Source organism: Rhinatrema bivittatum, chromosome 7, assembly GCF_901001135.1.
Source record: "Rhinatrema bivittatum chromosome 7, aRhiBiv1.1, whole genome shotgun sequence".
NCBI classification, from domain to species: Eukaryota; Metazoa; Chordata; class Amphibia; order Gymnophiona; family Rhinatrematidae; genus Rhinatrema; species Rhinatrema bivittatum.
The window spans coordinates 287,031,056-287,045,798 of record NC_042621.1 but is presented as its reverse complement, the minus strand read 5'-3'; the positions used below and the strand labels follow the sequence as shown (position 1 = coordinate 287,045,798).

Here is a 14,743-nt window from a genome sequence, read left to right as displayed (position 1 = left end):
TGATGCCAATGCTGTATTAGTATCCCCTCTCTTGATCCCTTGTGGTGGTACCAGGGCAGGTGTCGTGCTAGTATTAGTAGTGCCTCCCCACCTATCTAATTGTGGTGCCGTCATATCTGTGCATCCATTTGTATTATTGTTTCACACCCTCCCCATTCCCTGGTGCTGGTGCCAAGCCCATCTTGGTGCAGTGTGCGTTAAGCATATTTCCCACCCCATACCTGGTGGTGGTGCCAGGGCCTGTGCTATGCGATGTGTGTGAATGTATTATTACAATCCTCCCCTCCACCAATACCTGGTAGTAGTGCCACAACCCATACTGATGTACTGTGTTCGTGTGTTATTAGTATTCCCTCCCCCATATATACCTGGTGGCAGTGCCACAGCCATGCTGGTGTGGGGGGTGTGTGCATTATTAGTAAACCCTCCTCCCACGCCTGCTGGTAGTGCCAGGGCCTATGCTGATGCTGTGTGTATATTATATATTAGTATCCCTCCCCCATAATTTGTGGTGGAGCTAGGGCCTGTGCTGGTGATGGGCACATGTGTGAGTTACTAGTATCCCTCTCCCATAAATACATACTTTGTGTTGGTGGTGCCAGGGCCCCCCCCCCCCCCTCCCATCTCTATTCCATTCTATCTGGTGGTGGGACCTTGTATGTATTATCAGTATCCCTTTCTCCATACCTGGTGGTGGTGCCACGGTCCACGCTGGTACTGTGTTTGTGAGTTATCAGTAACCCTTCCCATACCTGGTGGTGGGGTTAGGGATATATATTAAAACTTGGCTCTTTCACCAAGCCTTCCCTGAACCACCAGACAATTACTAGTTGGCCTTCATTCCTACCCGGTCTGGCACTCTGTTTCTCGAAGAAAAAAAATGGACTCTGAGACTTTCAGGTTAAAGCACAGTTTTTAAGTTTTTTAACTTGTACACTCTATGGTAACAATCATTTTACCGGCCTTTCTTCTTTCCAGCTTGTTGTAAGCTCCCAAGTTCTCTCCCCCTGTTGATTGTAACTTTGACTTATTCCTATCTATTATTATCTTTCGTTTACTTAAATTGTTACTCTAGTTTCCCCTTTGTTAAACTGTAAACTGATCCGATATGGTTATTTACTATGAAGGTCGGTATAAAAAACTGTTAAATAAATAAAAATAAAAAATATAGATGCTGTGAGGGTTCTTAGCATCCCCTCCCTATCATACTGGTAATGTGCGTGTGTGTTTAGGAAACCCTCTTCCCGTAACTGATATCAATGATATATGGCCTGTGTTGTTAGCATCCCCTCCACCCTATTAAAAAAAAAAAAAAAATAGGAGGGAATACCAAAAATACTACCCATGCAAAAAAGAAAGCTGATCCTATAAAATATACGCAGTACGTGAAGAAATTAAACCACCCACCTTACTTTTATTAATGTATATTTTCTTTAGAAAATATACAAGAGTGAAAACATAAGTTCATATATACACATGGCTGTCAAGGAACCAAAAGCAGGATATCAGAAACGTGTAATCATAACCCACCATAAAAATACATGCCTCAAAGTTATTTTTTGATATGAACGTACATACAAAAAACAATATCTGTGCAGCTCTGGAATAATAGCCTTAAATAAATGGTCCAATGAACCATAATTTAAAAAAAACTTTATAGAGTCTCTATGGAGCAAGCTCAGATGAGAAAATCAGTGATAGAAACCCTCAAAGCAAGCCATGGAGAACAGTCCTCAAAAAGAGGAACCTCTAAAGTCAGGGGTAAGGTCCTCAAAGTTCAAAACCCCAACAAGAGGCCCTTGTTTCACCACTTCTTCAGGGGGAACATTACAGAGAGTGTTACATAGTGCAATGCCCAATAACCCAAAAGACTTATTATAACCAAGAAGGTGTTGCTGTTAAATCGTGGCTTTCTGGATGCTATTTATAAACTCTGCCAGGATTTAACAGCATCACCTTCATGAGATTTTGGGTTATTGGGCACTGCACTATGATATAGTCTCAGTAATATCTCCCTGAAAAGTCACCTGGTGCTGAAACAAGGGCTCCTTTATGGATTTTGAACTTTGAGGACCTTAAGGCTTTCTATTTTTGAGGAATGTTTTCATTGGCTTGTTTTGAGGATTTTTAATGCATACTTTATCTCATCTGGGCTTGCTCCATAGGCAAGGAGAAGCTATAAAGTTTATTTGATATATATATTTATTTATTTTTTTTTTAACTAGAGGTCTTTGGACCATTTGTTTAAGGATATTATTCCACAGCTGCATGGGTAGTTTTTCATACATGCATTTAGACCAAAAAAATATATTTTAAGAAGTGGGTTTTTTTTACAGTGGGTTATGATTACGAGTTTTTCACATCCTGCTTTCGGGTCCTTGCCATGTATGTATGAACTTACCATTTTTATTCTTGTGTATTTTTTTAAGAAAATACATAGTTAATAAACTAAAGTGGAAGGTTAATTGTGCTAATGCTGTGTGTGTTCTTAGTATACCCCTCCTCCAATATTATACACCTGCATTTGTGTATTAATATCCTCTCCACCTTATCACATATCTGGAGGTGGTGCCATAGCCTAAGCTGTGTGTGTACACGTGTCTTATTAGTATTAACACCCCCCCCAATACCTGGCAGATGTGTCAAGGTGGTTGTGCTGGCGCTGTGTTGTTAGTATTACATCCCCTCCTCCCTGCCAATATTATATACCTGACAGGTGCATGTGTGTATTATTAGTAACCCCACTCCCATACCTGGTGGGGGTCAAAGGTGTGCTGGCCCTGTGTGTGTTATTATTACACCCCCCCCCCAATATTATATACCTGACAGGTGCATGTGTGTATTATTAGTAACCCCACTCCCATACCTGGTGGGGGTCAAAGGTGTGCTGGCCCTGTGTGTGTTATTATTACACCCCCCCCCCCCAATATTATATACCTGACAGGTGCATGTGTGTATTATTAGTAACCCCACTCCCATACCTGGTGGGGGTCAAAGGTGTGCTGGCCCTGTGTGTGTTATTATTACACCCCCCCCCAATATTATATACCTGACAGGTGCATGTGTGTATTATTAGTAACCCCACTCCCATACCTGGTGGGGGTCAAAGGTGTGCTGGCCCTGTGTGTGTTATTATTACACCCCCCCCAATATTATATACCTGACAGGTGCATGTGTGTATTATTAGTAACCCCACTCCCATACCTAGTGGGGGTCAAAGTTGTGCTGGCCCTGTGTGTGTTATTATTACACCCCCCCCCAATATTATATACCTGACAGGTGCATGTGTGTATTATTAGTAACCCCACTCCCATACCTAGTGGGGGTCAAAGGTGTGCTGGCCCTGTGTGTGTTATTATTACACCCCCCCCCAATATTATATACCTGACAGGTGCATGTGTGTATTATTAGTAACCCCACTCCCATACCTAGTGGGGGTCAAAGGTGTGCTGGCCCTGTGTGTGTTATTATTACACCCCCCCCCAATATTATATACCTGACAGGTGCATGTGTGTATTATTAGTAACCCCACTCCCATACCTAGTGGGGGTCAAAGGTGTGCTGGCCCTGTGTGTGTTATTATTACACCCCCCCAATATTATATACCTGACAGGTGCATGTGTGTATTATTAGTAACCCCACTCCCATACCAGGTGGGGGTCAAAGGTGTGCTGGCGCTGTGTGTGTTATTATTACACCCCCCCCCCAATATTATATACCTGACAGGTGCATGTGTGTATTATTAGTAACCCCACTCCCATACCTGGTGGGGGTCAAAGGTGTGCTGGCCCTGTGTGTGTTATTATTACACCCCCCCCCCAATATTATATACCTGACAGGTGCATGTGTGTATTATTAGTAACCCCACTCCCATACCTGGTGGGGGTCAAAGGTGTGCTGGCCCTGTGTGTGTTATTATTACACCCCCCCCCAATATTATATACCTGACAGGTGCATGTGTGTATTATTAGTAACCCCACTCCCATACCTAGTGGGGGTCAAAGGTGTGCTGGCCCTGTGTGTGTTATTATTACACCCCCCCCCCCAATATTATATACCTGACAGGTGCATGTGTGTATTATTAGTAACCCCACTCCCATACCTAGTGGGGGTCAAAGGTGTGCTGGCCCTGTGTGTGTTATTATTACACCCCCCCCCCCCAATATTATATACCTGACAGGTGCATGTGTGTATTATTAGTAACCCCACTCCCATACCTAGTGGGGGTCAAAGGTGTGCTGGCCCTGTGTGTGTTATTATTACACCCCCCCCCCAATATTATATACCTGACAGGTGCATGTGTGTATTATTAGTAACCCCACTCCCATACCTAGTGGGGGTCAAAGGTGTGCTGGCCCTGTGTGTGTTATTATTACACCCCCCCCCCAATATTATATACCTGACAGGTGCATGTGTGTATTATTAGTAACCCCACTCCCATACCTAGTGGGGGTCAAAGGTGTGCTGGCCCTGTGTGTGTTATTATTACACCCCCCCCCCAATATTATATACCTGACAGGTGCATGTGTGTATTATTAGTAACCCCACTCCCATACCTAGTGGGGGTCAAAGGTGTGCTGGCCCTGTGTGTGTTATTATTACACCCCCCCCCCAATATTATATACCTGACAGGTGCATGTGTGTATTATTAGTAACCCCACTCCCATACCTAGTGGGGGTCAAAGGTGTGCTGGCCCTGTGTGTGTTATTATTACACCCCCCCCCCCCAATATTATATACCTGACAGGTGCATGTGTGTATTATTAGTAACCCCACTCCCATACCTAGTGGGGGTCAAAGGTGTGCTGGCGCTGTGTGTGTTATTATTAACACCCCCCCCCCAATATTATATACCTGACAGGTGCATGTGTGTATTATTAGTAACCCCACTCCCATACCTGGTGGGGGTCAAAGGTGTGCTGGCGCTGTGTGTGTTATTATTAACACCCCCCCCCAAATATTATATACCTGGTTGGAGGGACTGCCTTTGTGTACATACCTGGTGGTGGTGCCGGGGCCCGGGCTGTGCTTCTTGCTCCTCATCCTGGCCTGGCTCTCCCTCTGTAGCGGGCTCGGGTTCAGGCTGAGCGCCGTCGGGCAGGTGGAGGCGTAGCCGTGCTCACATTCTGGAGGGAGAGAGGGGGAGGGAGGGAGAGCGCGTTATTAGCAGTCCACGCCCCCCCCGCAATACCGCCGGCCCCTCCCCCTCCCCCGGCCAGCCCGCGTCGCTTTCCGTTAAAGCAGAAGCCGTTTGAATTCGCGAAACGGTTTGAAGTGAGGAACTCCCGACGGCAATCGCACTGCCGGCGGAACGAACGGCCGCCCGCCCGCCCGCCCGGGAAGGGAGGCAGCGGCGTCAGGGCGCCTTTATTTTCAGATACATTTTTACAAAGTCCCCCCCCGACGAGTAACATCTTTTTTTTTTTTTTCCCTTCTAAACACAATACAGAAATTATTCGAAAGAGAAAAAAAAATAATCGGCCTCCGAGCTGGAGGTCAAGGTGCTTTTTTTTTTTTGGTTGTTTGTTTGTTTTGCCCGCCTCTTGTCATCAGCTCCGCGGGGCAAATGAAGAAAGTAAAACAAAAAAAAAAATCTCGTTAAGAGAACAACATTTTGTATATTTTGCTCTCCTCGCTCGCCCCGGACTCTCTTTACCCTTCAATTGCGTCCTCTGGGCTACTACGCGAGGCGTTTTTAACACTCGGCACAAAATTAAAATACAAATCTTACCCGACGGCCCATTTCCCTTAAGAAGAAAAAAAATGAAAGAAAAGGCATAATTCTGATGCTCTGTACATTTCCGTGCACCGTTTACCTCTTTCCCTCCTTTCCAAATACTCAGCAGCCTCTAACAGCCTCTGGATGTTGATCATCCGCACCCCTTCCATGTTTTGCCTCGTTTTTCTTTATTTATTTAAAAAAAAAAAAAAAAAAGGTTTTCAAATGCTCCGCCAATTTCTTTTTAATATAATTTTTTCTTAAATAATTTTTTTTTTTTTTTTTTTGCAAAATGAAAATGTTCTAAAATAAAAAAAAAATATATATATATATATATATTTGGTCCGTCTCGTGGATCCGAGTTGTTACTTCTCTCCAGGGTTCACAGGGGGAAGGCAAAAATTAATAAAAATAATAATAAATGACAGAAATCCAGCTTGTGCTCGACTTGACCCTCAAAATTTTTCAACAACAAAAAAAAAAATATATCGTCGGCGAGTTTAATCAGATTGGTTCTTGAACCATTTGGGGGTTTGTTTGTTTTTTTAGTTATTCAGGAATGGAGAAAGAGAAAAAGACAAAAATAATAATACTAAAAACAAGAAAAAGCAAACAAAATAGTAATGCTAAAAGGCAGGCAGGGAAGCGAGCAGCTCGCTGTCAGCTCGTCTCACACACACTTTGTTTACCTCTAGCTGCAGCTCCGGGGGGAGGGGCCTGTGCGGCCCCCAACCGCACAGCTCCCTGGGAAATATAGTTTCCCTCTTGCCTGCGTTTAAAGGGCCCCCCGATCGCTTGCTTCCCTTTCACCCCTCCACTCACTCCAAGTTTCTTAACTTCTCTTAAGCTCGCATAATCCTTCACCCTCCACGACCTCAGTTAGCAGCCGTCTCCTGTGGCAGTGAAAGACCTGACAAAAACCCCTCTTGGGCCTCCCACAGTTAGGATAGTCCCCAAGAAACTGTTTTATGCACATCATAAATTTATTTAATAATAATAATTTTAAAAAAAATGTATACCGCTTCCACTGGCAAACCTGCCAGCCTGAACGAGAGACATTTTACTTTTATTTTTCAGACAATGTGCTACATGAGGGGTCAAATTGCCACCATGTCTGAAGAAAATGTAAAGGTCAGTTCTGGACAGATCTTTTATGTCTGCCTTTTTGTTGTTGTATTCCTCCACTACAAAGGAGAGAAAAAGAACATAATCTGGCTATTTTTGCTATATATCTTTTTAAATTTATATTCTGCCTTTCAGCCACTTCATAGTGGATTACATTTAGGTACGGTAGGTATATCCTGTAGATTTAAATTTCTGGTCAAAATTCAGTAGTCAATACAAAAATTCAGGGTAAAAAACAAAATACAATCAATGCAGAAACATACTGAGGACATAAAAAAGACGGAAGGGAGAAAATGTATTTTGAAGATAAGGCAAGTCATTTTGAATTTCTTGCCAGGCTAACTTGTCACAGTTTATGACTGTGACAACTGGGAAGTGATTTTATTCTACCTAAGAACATTTCTGTATGTATTGTATGCTTATAGAAAGAATGTCTGCTCTAAATATAGCTGTATTCACAGATAGTAGTGGAAATTAGCAAAAACCAGTTCCTGTGCTTATTTTTAGCTCCTTTCAAATTTTGATGTGAGTTTGTCTGTCCATTTGTCTGTTCCCAATCTGCAGAAAATTTAGCAATTGTTGGCATCACAACAGACTTTACCTTGCTCTCAATATCTTAAAATAAACTCTTAGGTTTATTAATCTTACTTATTTCCAATATACAGCTGTATTTTATTTATGTCCCTGAATATCCATCTAAATTACAACAGCTCCCTCTTACCACTCTGACCAATTTACAAAACGTTTCTCCCATTCTAAGCCTAGGAGCAAAAGCTTAGCGAATCAGGCCCTTTAAATTTGCAGTTCATCTTCAACCCCCAATCAATCTTTGATCTGTCTCTTAAGGCTAATGAGGCCATCCAGTGGTGCCAATGCTCATGGCCATTTGGCCTTCAAGCCATTTCAGGATGACCACACCCACACATCTGTCTAACGTAATGACTTTCTGGCATGTCTGGCCTGGACTGGATCTGAATCACTGACCCCACATGGTGAAAAGTTCGGTAGCACCGAGGAATCCATTGTATTCAAAACAAACGGCTCCTGTGAGCACTCTTTCTCCAGTGTTACACTAGAAGTTCTTAGTTGTGATCATGGTCATGGTCCTGATCGTGCATGCAATGAGTCTGATTTTTTTTGTAAAGAATCATTAATATTACTAATGTCTTTTTTCCTGTGCAAACAACTAGGTTCATGCACAGCATGCAAATAAATGAATTACCTACCAAGATATGAACTTGGGCTGCTTATTTTGTGTACAAAAGTTTATATTTAGATTTATTGCCAGGGGACAGAAGGTCTAGTACTTGAAACTTACAATATTGCATTTAAATGTATATTTTTAGCAACCACCAGTTCTAACAAAGCATTCCCCATAGTGTGATTTTCATTATTTAAGTAACCAAATCAGCAGTGGGATGGGATTTAAGCTGCTCTATGAACTACGTAACCAATACACCCACAGCTCAAAAAAAAAAAATGTACTGAGCAATTTGGACTTTAAAAGATCTCATCTACTGTCCTTGAGTGAGATAAATGATTCTGTATCTCTGTACCTGTCCCTAAGTATTGGGTCGAGAACCCAAGCTACATATCATTTTTGCCAGGGTATAAAGGACATGTACTATGGAAAGCCTTCATTATTTGTTTACTTCACACCATGTTCTATTTATCCTACATAATTGTGTCTTGTTTTAAATGATGTCGGTATATGATAAATAATATTTTCCTATTGGGCCTCTTCTGATCATGCTGCTGTGATGATGGCAGGAGTACATGGGGCCTAAGCACGATTTCCATAGACATGCAATACGGAAAACTCTTTAGCACACCTGGCCCAGACAACCACACTACCAGCAGCTGCACAGCTCACATGCATCTTCTTCACGTGGATGACTATTTTGCTTTTTGTTTTTCCACTGATGACATCTCGCTGGCAGCGAGAGGCTAAGCCATACCTCCCAGAGGTGTAGTGAAATCATAGCAAGTTCAGCAAGCCTCTGTAGGCCAAACTCTTAAGCATAACAGAGATACCAGGTGCAAGCAGAAACCTAGTAATTGCAATGCACATTCAATACCGGGGCAGGTGTGAGCTCATAGCTAGCCTGTCTCTGTGCATGCAGGTACTGCCCATGGAACACATCATGCTCTCAGCCGCATGGTGTCCAACTGTTTCCAATCCAGTCTGAGCTGCACATGCTTTGAGTGCTAGCAAGGCCTTACCAATGCGATGCGACGCCAGATTGAGGCCTAGCTTCAGCATTTTGCTATAAATTTTGCATGAATAGCGGCCACGATTAAAAAAAAAAAAAGGGGGGGGGCGTGGTTAGGGTAATTTTTGAGTTACTGCAACGCGCGCTATTTTACCACTTCCGGGGGAGAGAGAGAGAAAGTGTAGTTATTTCCAACGTTAAAACATGCGTTAACGTGCGATACGCTATCGTGCACAATGTTAAACACCCCTCATTTTCATAAACTCTGCCCAAACCCCTCTCCTTTGACTAAATTTTGAAAAATTTGCATACACATCTTGCGATGCGTTATGGCGGGCCATAGCACATGTGATAAATCATGCATTGTTGTTGTGGATGAATAAATTACAAAGCATTACCCATCTGGTCCTCATGACCACTACAATGTCAGCGCAGCCTTGCAGGAGGTAAGTTCCGGGAATCGGGTCAGAGCTTTCTAATGTGTTTTAATGGAGCTTCAACTCCCTGTTCACCTGGCTCATCTACTACAGTGAAAACTCACATGGGCAGCTCAAGTTATTTCTAAACGTTATAAAAACTAAAATATTTCGCAATTAATCAAAGCAAAGCTAGATATGGTTTTACACTTGCACATATAGGGGTAGATTTTAAAAAGCCTACGCGCGTAAATCCATTGGATTTACGCATGCCGGGCCTATTTTAGAAAGGCCCGGCAACAGACATAAAGCCCCGGGACGCATCTACGTCCCAGGGCTTCGAAAAAGGGAAGGGGAGGGGGCGGACCGGGGGGGCGGGGCCAGAGGCCTCCGGCACAGCAGCCATTTGCAGCTGTGTTGGAGGATTGTGTGCTGGCAGGCTGCCGGCAGGCCAACAGGTAAAATAAAGGTCGGGGGGGGTAGGATAGGGTTAGGGGAATGGAAGTTAGATTAAGGGGTTGGGAACGGGAGGGGGGGAAGGCCATGTGCGCCGACCCCCGATGACATGAACTGAATTTTGGGTTTTGGTGGTAGGGAGGATGGGAAGGATGTCTGAAACAAACACAGAGATTACTGAAGACTAACGAGAACAATTTACAAGAAACTGTGGCCAGTGGTCAATTTAGAAGAAACCATGGCCAGTGCAAACTGTTTTTCCCGATAGAGCATAACTAGCAAACATGACAGGCGGTTATGAGGGACTAGCAGTAAGCAGTTTGCTAAGAAGCAAGAGAGAGCAGAGGCTCAAGAAAATAAATAAATACATTACAGGGGAAATCTGCACTTTTCATAAAGCCATCAGGGCCAGCACTGGGGATGGCCCAGGGCATGAACTAAGGCATAGGCCCAAATAGTGCAGGTACCCTGAAACTCTGCCCACTCAACACTGGTGCTGAAGGTGATGAATTCAGGTAACACAGTAAATGATGGCAGATTCAGACCAAAATGTTCCATCCAGACCACCCAACATATGTTTAGGGTTGTAACTGCTGCTCTGCGCAGGTTAACCCCATGCAGAAATGTTACATCAAAAATTACTATAAGTGATCTCAGTTCTTCATTTCCATCCACTCTAGATATTGTGGTTTTAGGTGTTTTTTTTAGAACAGTGGAACTCAAACCAGTCCTTGCCCCCACCCAGTCAAGATGGCCCAAATGTCAATGCATGAGAAGTATTTGCATACACTGGAGGCAGCACATGTAAATATGTCTCATATTTATTTATTTTTATATGCCGACATTCAAACTAGTATATCACATCGGTTTACAAGAAATAAACAGTTGCTTACAATGAAATTGACAATTTTTACAGTCTTTGTTAAGTAAAGGCTTAAGATACATTAGTTGAAGATATGCGTGAAGGTGAAATCAATTGGAGTTACCTACGTTCTTTTGGGGGTAACTTGGGGAGGCAGGTAGATAACCATATTTATGAAGTAATCATGTTAAGTGTTAGTCAAAACAGATTTTATCACATAATATAGACTTTGTTAGAATAGGTAGGCGTCGGGTAAAGAAAGCTGCAGAATTTTTTTTTAACACGCATGGAGTTTGTGAGTAAGGCAGCTATTGTATGGGAGATGGTGGCTGTTGCAAAGATAGTAAGATTCAAACGAATTTATTGTCTCATGCATGGTCATTCGAGATATCCTGAAAACCTGCCTGCCTGAAAGGGCTTAGGGATCAGCTTTACAGCAAGTTAGCATGGACTGGGATGGTGGTTAGTTAGGGTGGACTTTGGTTTCTCGTGCAAACTAAGGGCCCTATTTACTAAAGGGTTTCTCCCATTCTGTGTCTGAGGAAAAATGCTATGTAAATGATCCCTTAAGAGAATCAAATCGTCATATGTACAGCTTACAAATAAATGTTCCCTGCTCTGTTACTACATTAAAGACAGTAATTATGTTAAAATTGCTAAATCCCTTGAATGTGTACCCAAGTTACATAACTATTCAGGTCATGGAGTGCAAATTATTAGAAGATGATATTAATTAAGAGCAGATACAGATCCATCTTAAGGTTGAGCTGGAACACTCATGAAATTATACTTACACCATCACTTAAACTGTGTTGCTGCATCTAATTCTTAAAGTCCAAAATACTTAATATGCAGCAGGCACAATGTTAAAACCTGTTGCTCGGTCTTAAGAGGTAAATATTAACTTGAGACCTCCATAAGGTATTCATAGGAAGCCCCAGTCAGGTTAAAATAAGACACCTTGTGGCACAGGTCCCGATAAATAGCAGCAAATCACAGATCCTGTAAAGAAGTATACATTTTTGTGTTTTTTAATGCAAACTTGGAATACAATGGAAATTATTTTCGTGCAATAAATATAACTAACATTTTGCACAGATTTTGCAAGCTATGAAGCCATGTGAAAAGTCACATAAATTGTTTTGTTTGATAGCTGCAATCACTATGCTGATTTTTTGCAGAGCAGGGGTAATTTAACATTTCAACGACAATGTTAAAAAAAAACAAAAAAAACCCACAAGCCACGGACAAGGGCAAATTTTGAACGCTGATACAAGGTCATTCTTCTAACCCAGAAAGAGGCGAATTGCATGCGAGATGCTAATTGTTAGCTGTCTGTGTAGACTAGAATAACTCCGTCAAGACAAGTCAAACACGAGACATAGCCGTTGCTTTAAGGCCATGTAATGACGTCATCTAACTACAACTCCCAGAAAGCCCTGTGCTATAATGATAACCACACCCACCAGACTTCGGGCTCAGCAACGCCTGACGTCAGGGGCTGGAGGCGCCTCTGATTGGCGAAATGCCCACGGTAACCCCGCCCGGTAGAGTAGGTCAAGTCCAATGGGAGTACAGGAGTTTGTCTCCATGTGGAAACCATGTGTCGCCAACAGGGAGGAGGAAGCGAGGAGTGTGCACCTGAGGTGGCACTGGTACACGAGTCTTGCATTAGCGCCTTCCGCAGCCCAGCCACTGAGGGACTTCTTCCTGCTAACCGAGCTTGTTTGCAGTGTGCTGGGCTCGGTCACACTTGAATGAGCCCCCGTCGCAATAAGTGCAGAGCTTGTAAGCCTTCCACGTGTACATGATCTTTCTGGCCCTGAGGAGTCTGTGCTAGCCCGCACGTCTCAAATGCAGAAATGCTTAAAGTACCCAAGTTTCTCAGCAAGGATTTTTTGTCCTATGGGGAGCTTTCGTCTACAAAAATGGATATTATCCGATGAGAGCAATGATCGGAAAGATTGCCGCAGGTCCCATAGTAAACGCTAACTGAAATCTTACATTCTTGGGCAAAAGGAGTCACCAGCCAGATCCCCCCCCCCCCCCCCCCCGAGGTTAATCAAAAGACGGGCACTAGGCGTCTGGACGAAGGCCGTAGGCTACAACTGCCTCACTTATGGCATGTTACAAGCTCCCAGTTTAGCATATTATTCACATCGGAAAAAATGTACGGGGGAAAAAAAACTAGAATTCGTTTAGCAAAGCATCGAATGGGTTTAGTCAGATCTTCTCTTTGTAAAAGAGGATGACCACTTTGCACGATGTATTTTTGTACAGGAGCAGGGTTTTCACAGAGCTCCACAAAGCCCTTTCTAAAAATACCTAACTAGATTAGAAAGCATTAGCGAGCACGAGACGCCACTCAGTGGGGGAGGGGCAGCAGGCGACAAAACTATAATTTTACGAGTCCTTCAGGGAACGGCCTGCCATTTATTATTACCCCGGGACTAACTAATAGCCGCTTTGGTCACACTGGTACTTTTCCTTTGAATGTAATCAATTTTTAAGAAATCTACAGAGAACCCACACTTCATAATCTTAATTCAAAACCAGTTTGGTTTTTTCATTGTAAACTACCAACATCCGACGTAGTTTCTTCTTTGTCTGACATTTTACCAGCCGAAGGCAAACATTTTTTTTTTATTCGTGGAATGCTGTACTAAAATCTCTAGACATAAAACAGCACGTACCGATTATGCATTTTTGTTGCTAATTACGCTGAGAAATAATTGCATATTTTGTTCTACAGCTTGTTGCATGGGGTATGCCGAAGGCAGCGTTTTTGTTTTTTTCTTTCACTGAGTCATGACCGATTTTAAGTTTTCGCGTATTAACTCAGCACTTCGAATTAGCATTTTAGGTTTGCACATGTATACAGATGTATGTGTTATGCAGTCATAGGCCCACCGTGCTACTGTTTCTGGGCATTCATTCACCCCGCACGTAAACAACGAAGAGCGACAACAAAAATTAACACAATGAAAGCTTTGTTCTTGCAATCGCCTTGACTTTTGCTAACTGGCAGGTGAAAGTGATTTTTTCGCTTGGTCCACGCTAAGGTTAGCCGTGGCTGCGCGCAATGCCTTTGTCTGGTAGTTGTCTGCAAATTAACAACAGTTTAAGTGCTGTCTGGGAAGGCATCAAAGGCGAGTGGCTTTACTTTCTTTGTTAAACCCTCCAGCGTTGCGTTCCTCGCTGTCACTCTCGGCTGCTCGAGGACGAAGAAGAAAAAAAAAAAAGACTCGGACTTACTTTTGTTTTCCTTCTCGACGTGCTCCAGATAGCTGGCAGCCTCCAGCAGGATCTGCACGTTTCGCAGAAAAGTGCTCATCTCCTCCATGGAGTCGCCGCCGCGGTTGAAGATGTCATCGAGGGGCCACCTGGCCAGGTCTTCGGGCTCCGGCTGGGTCGGCGAGGTGTCCATGGGCTCATCTTCCGACTTCACGTCTTTTCTCGGTCTTCCTCGTTTCCCCATCTCGTTTTGGCTTGCTTTGGTGGTGGTGGGGGGAGGGGGGGGGGTTCTGTTTTCGTTCCTTTCCGTGCGTGCAGGTCGTCGGGCGGCTGGCGGCCGTCTTTCTCCCCGACAGACGGCACTGAGCGAAAGCGAGCCGGGCGGCCTGGACGCGGAGGGACTCCGCGCCGGTCCTAGCGCTAGCCTGCTTTGGACGAAGGTGCACGCGCTGCGGCTGCCGCCTCCTCCTCCTCCTCCTCGCCCCCGGGGGAGGACTCTTGGCCGTCCAAGGATTCAGCTACTCGGAGCTGCGACTCGAGATGGATTAATTAATAAGCGACCTGGCTGTCCACCAAAGTCGAGCGCAGGGTGGCGCAGTGAGTCACCTTTGAAATGCCTCGAAGGCTCAGGGCTGTTGCTAAAAAGATGGACTTGTTCCAAGCCCAGATCCATTTTGTTGGCTTCTTTCCTAACTGTAGATAAAGTTATTTAGTACCG

General features: G+C 43.8%; 1 protein-coding gene across 2 annotated transcripts in view; it reads right to left on the bottom strand.

Moving 5' to 3' along the window:
* Nucleotides 1-14,392, bottom strand: part of MXI1 (MAX interactor 1, dimerization protein) — a 212,527-nt gene extending 198,135 nt beyond the window's left edge. Inside the window, exons 1-2 of one of the 2 annotated variants that reach the window (XM_029610349.1) lie at nt 14,047-14,392; nt 5,000-5,126 (exon numbers count right to left, since the gene is read on the bottom strand). In XM_029610349.1, coding sequence (XP_029466209.1) covers nt 5,000-5,126; nt 14,047-14,269 — 350 coding nt within the window. In that variant the 5' untranslated portion in view covers nt 14,270-14,392. Of the gene's footprint in view, nt 1-4,999; nt 5,127-5,816; nt 5,954-14,046 lie in introns of those variants that run through there. The other variant, XM_029610350.1, reaches the window with a different exon arrangement.
* Nucleotides 14,393-14,743: the final 351 nt, after the last annotated feature.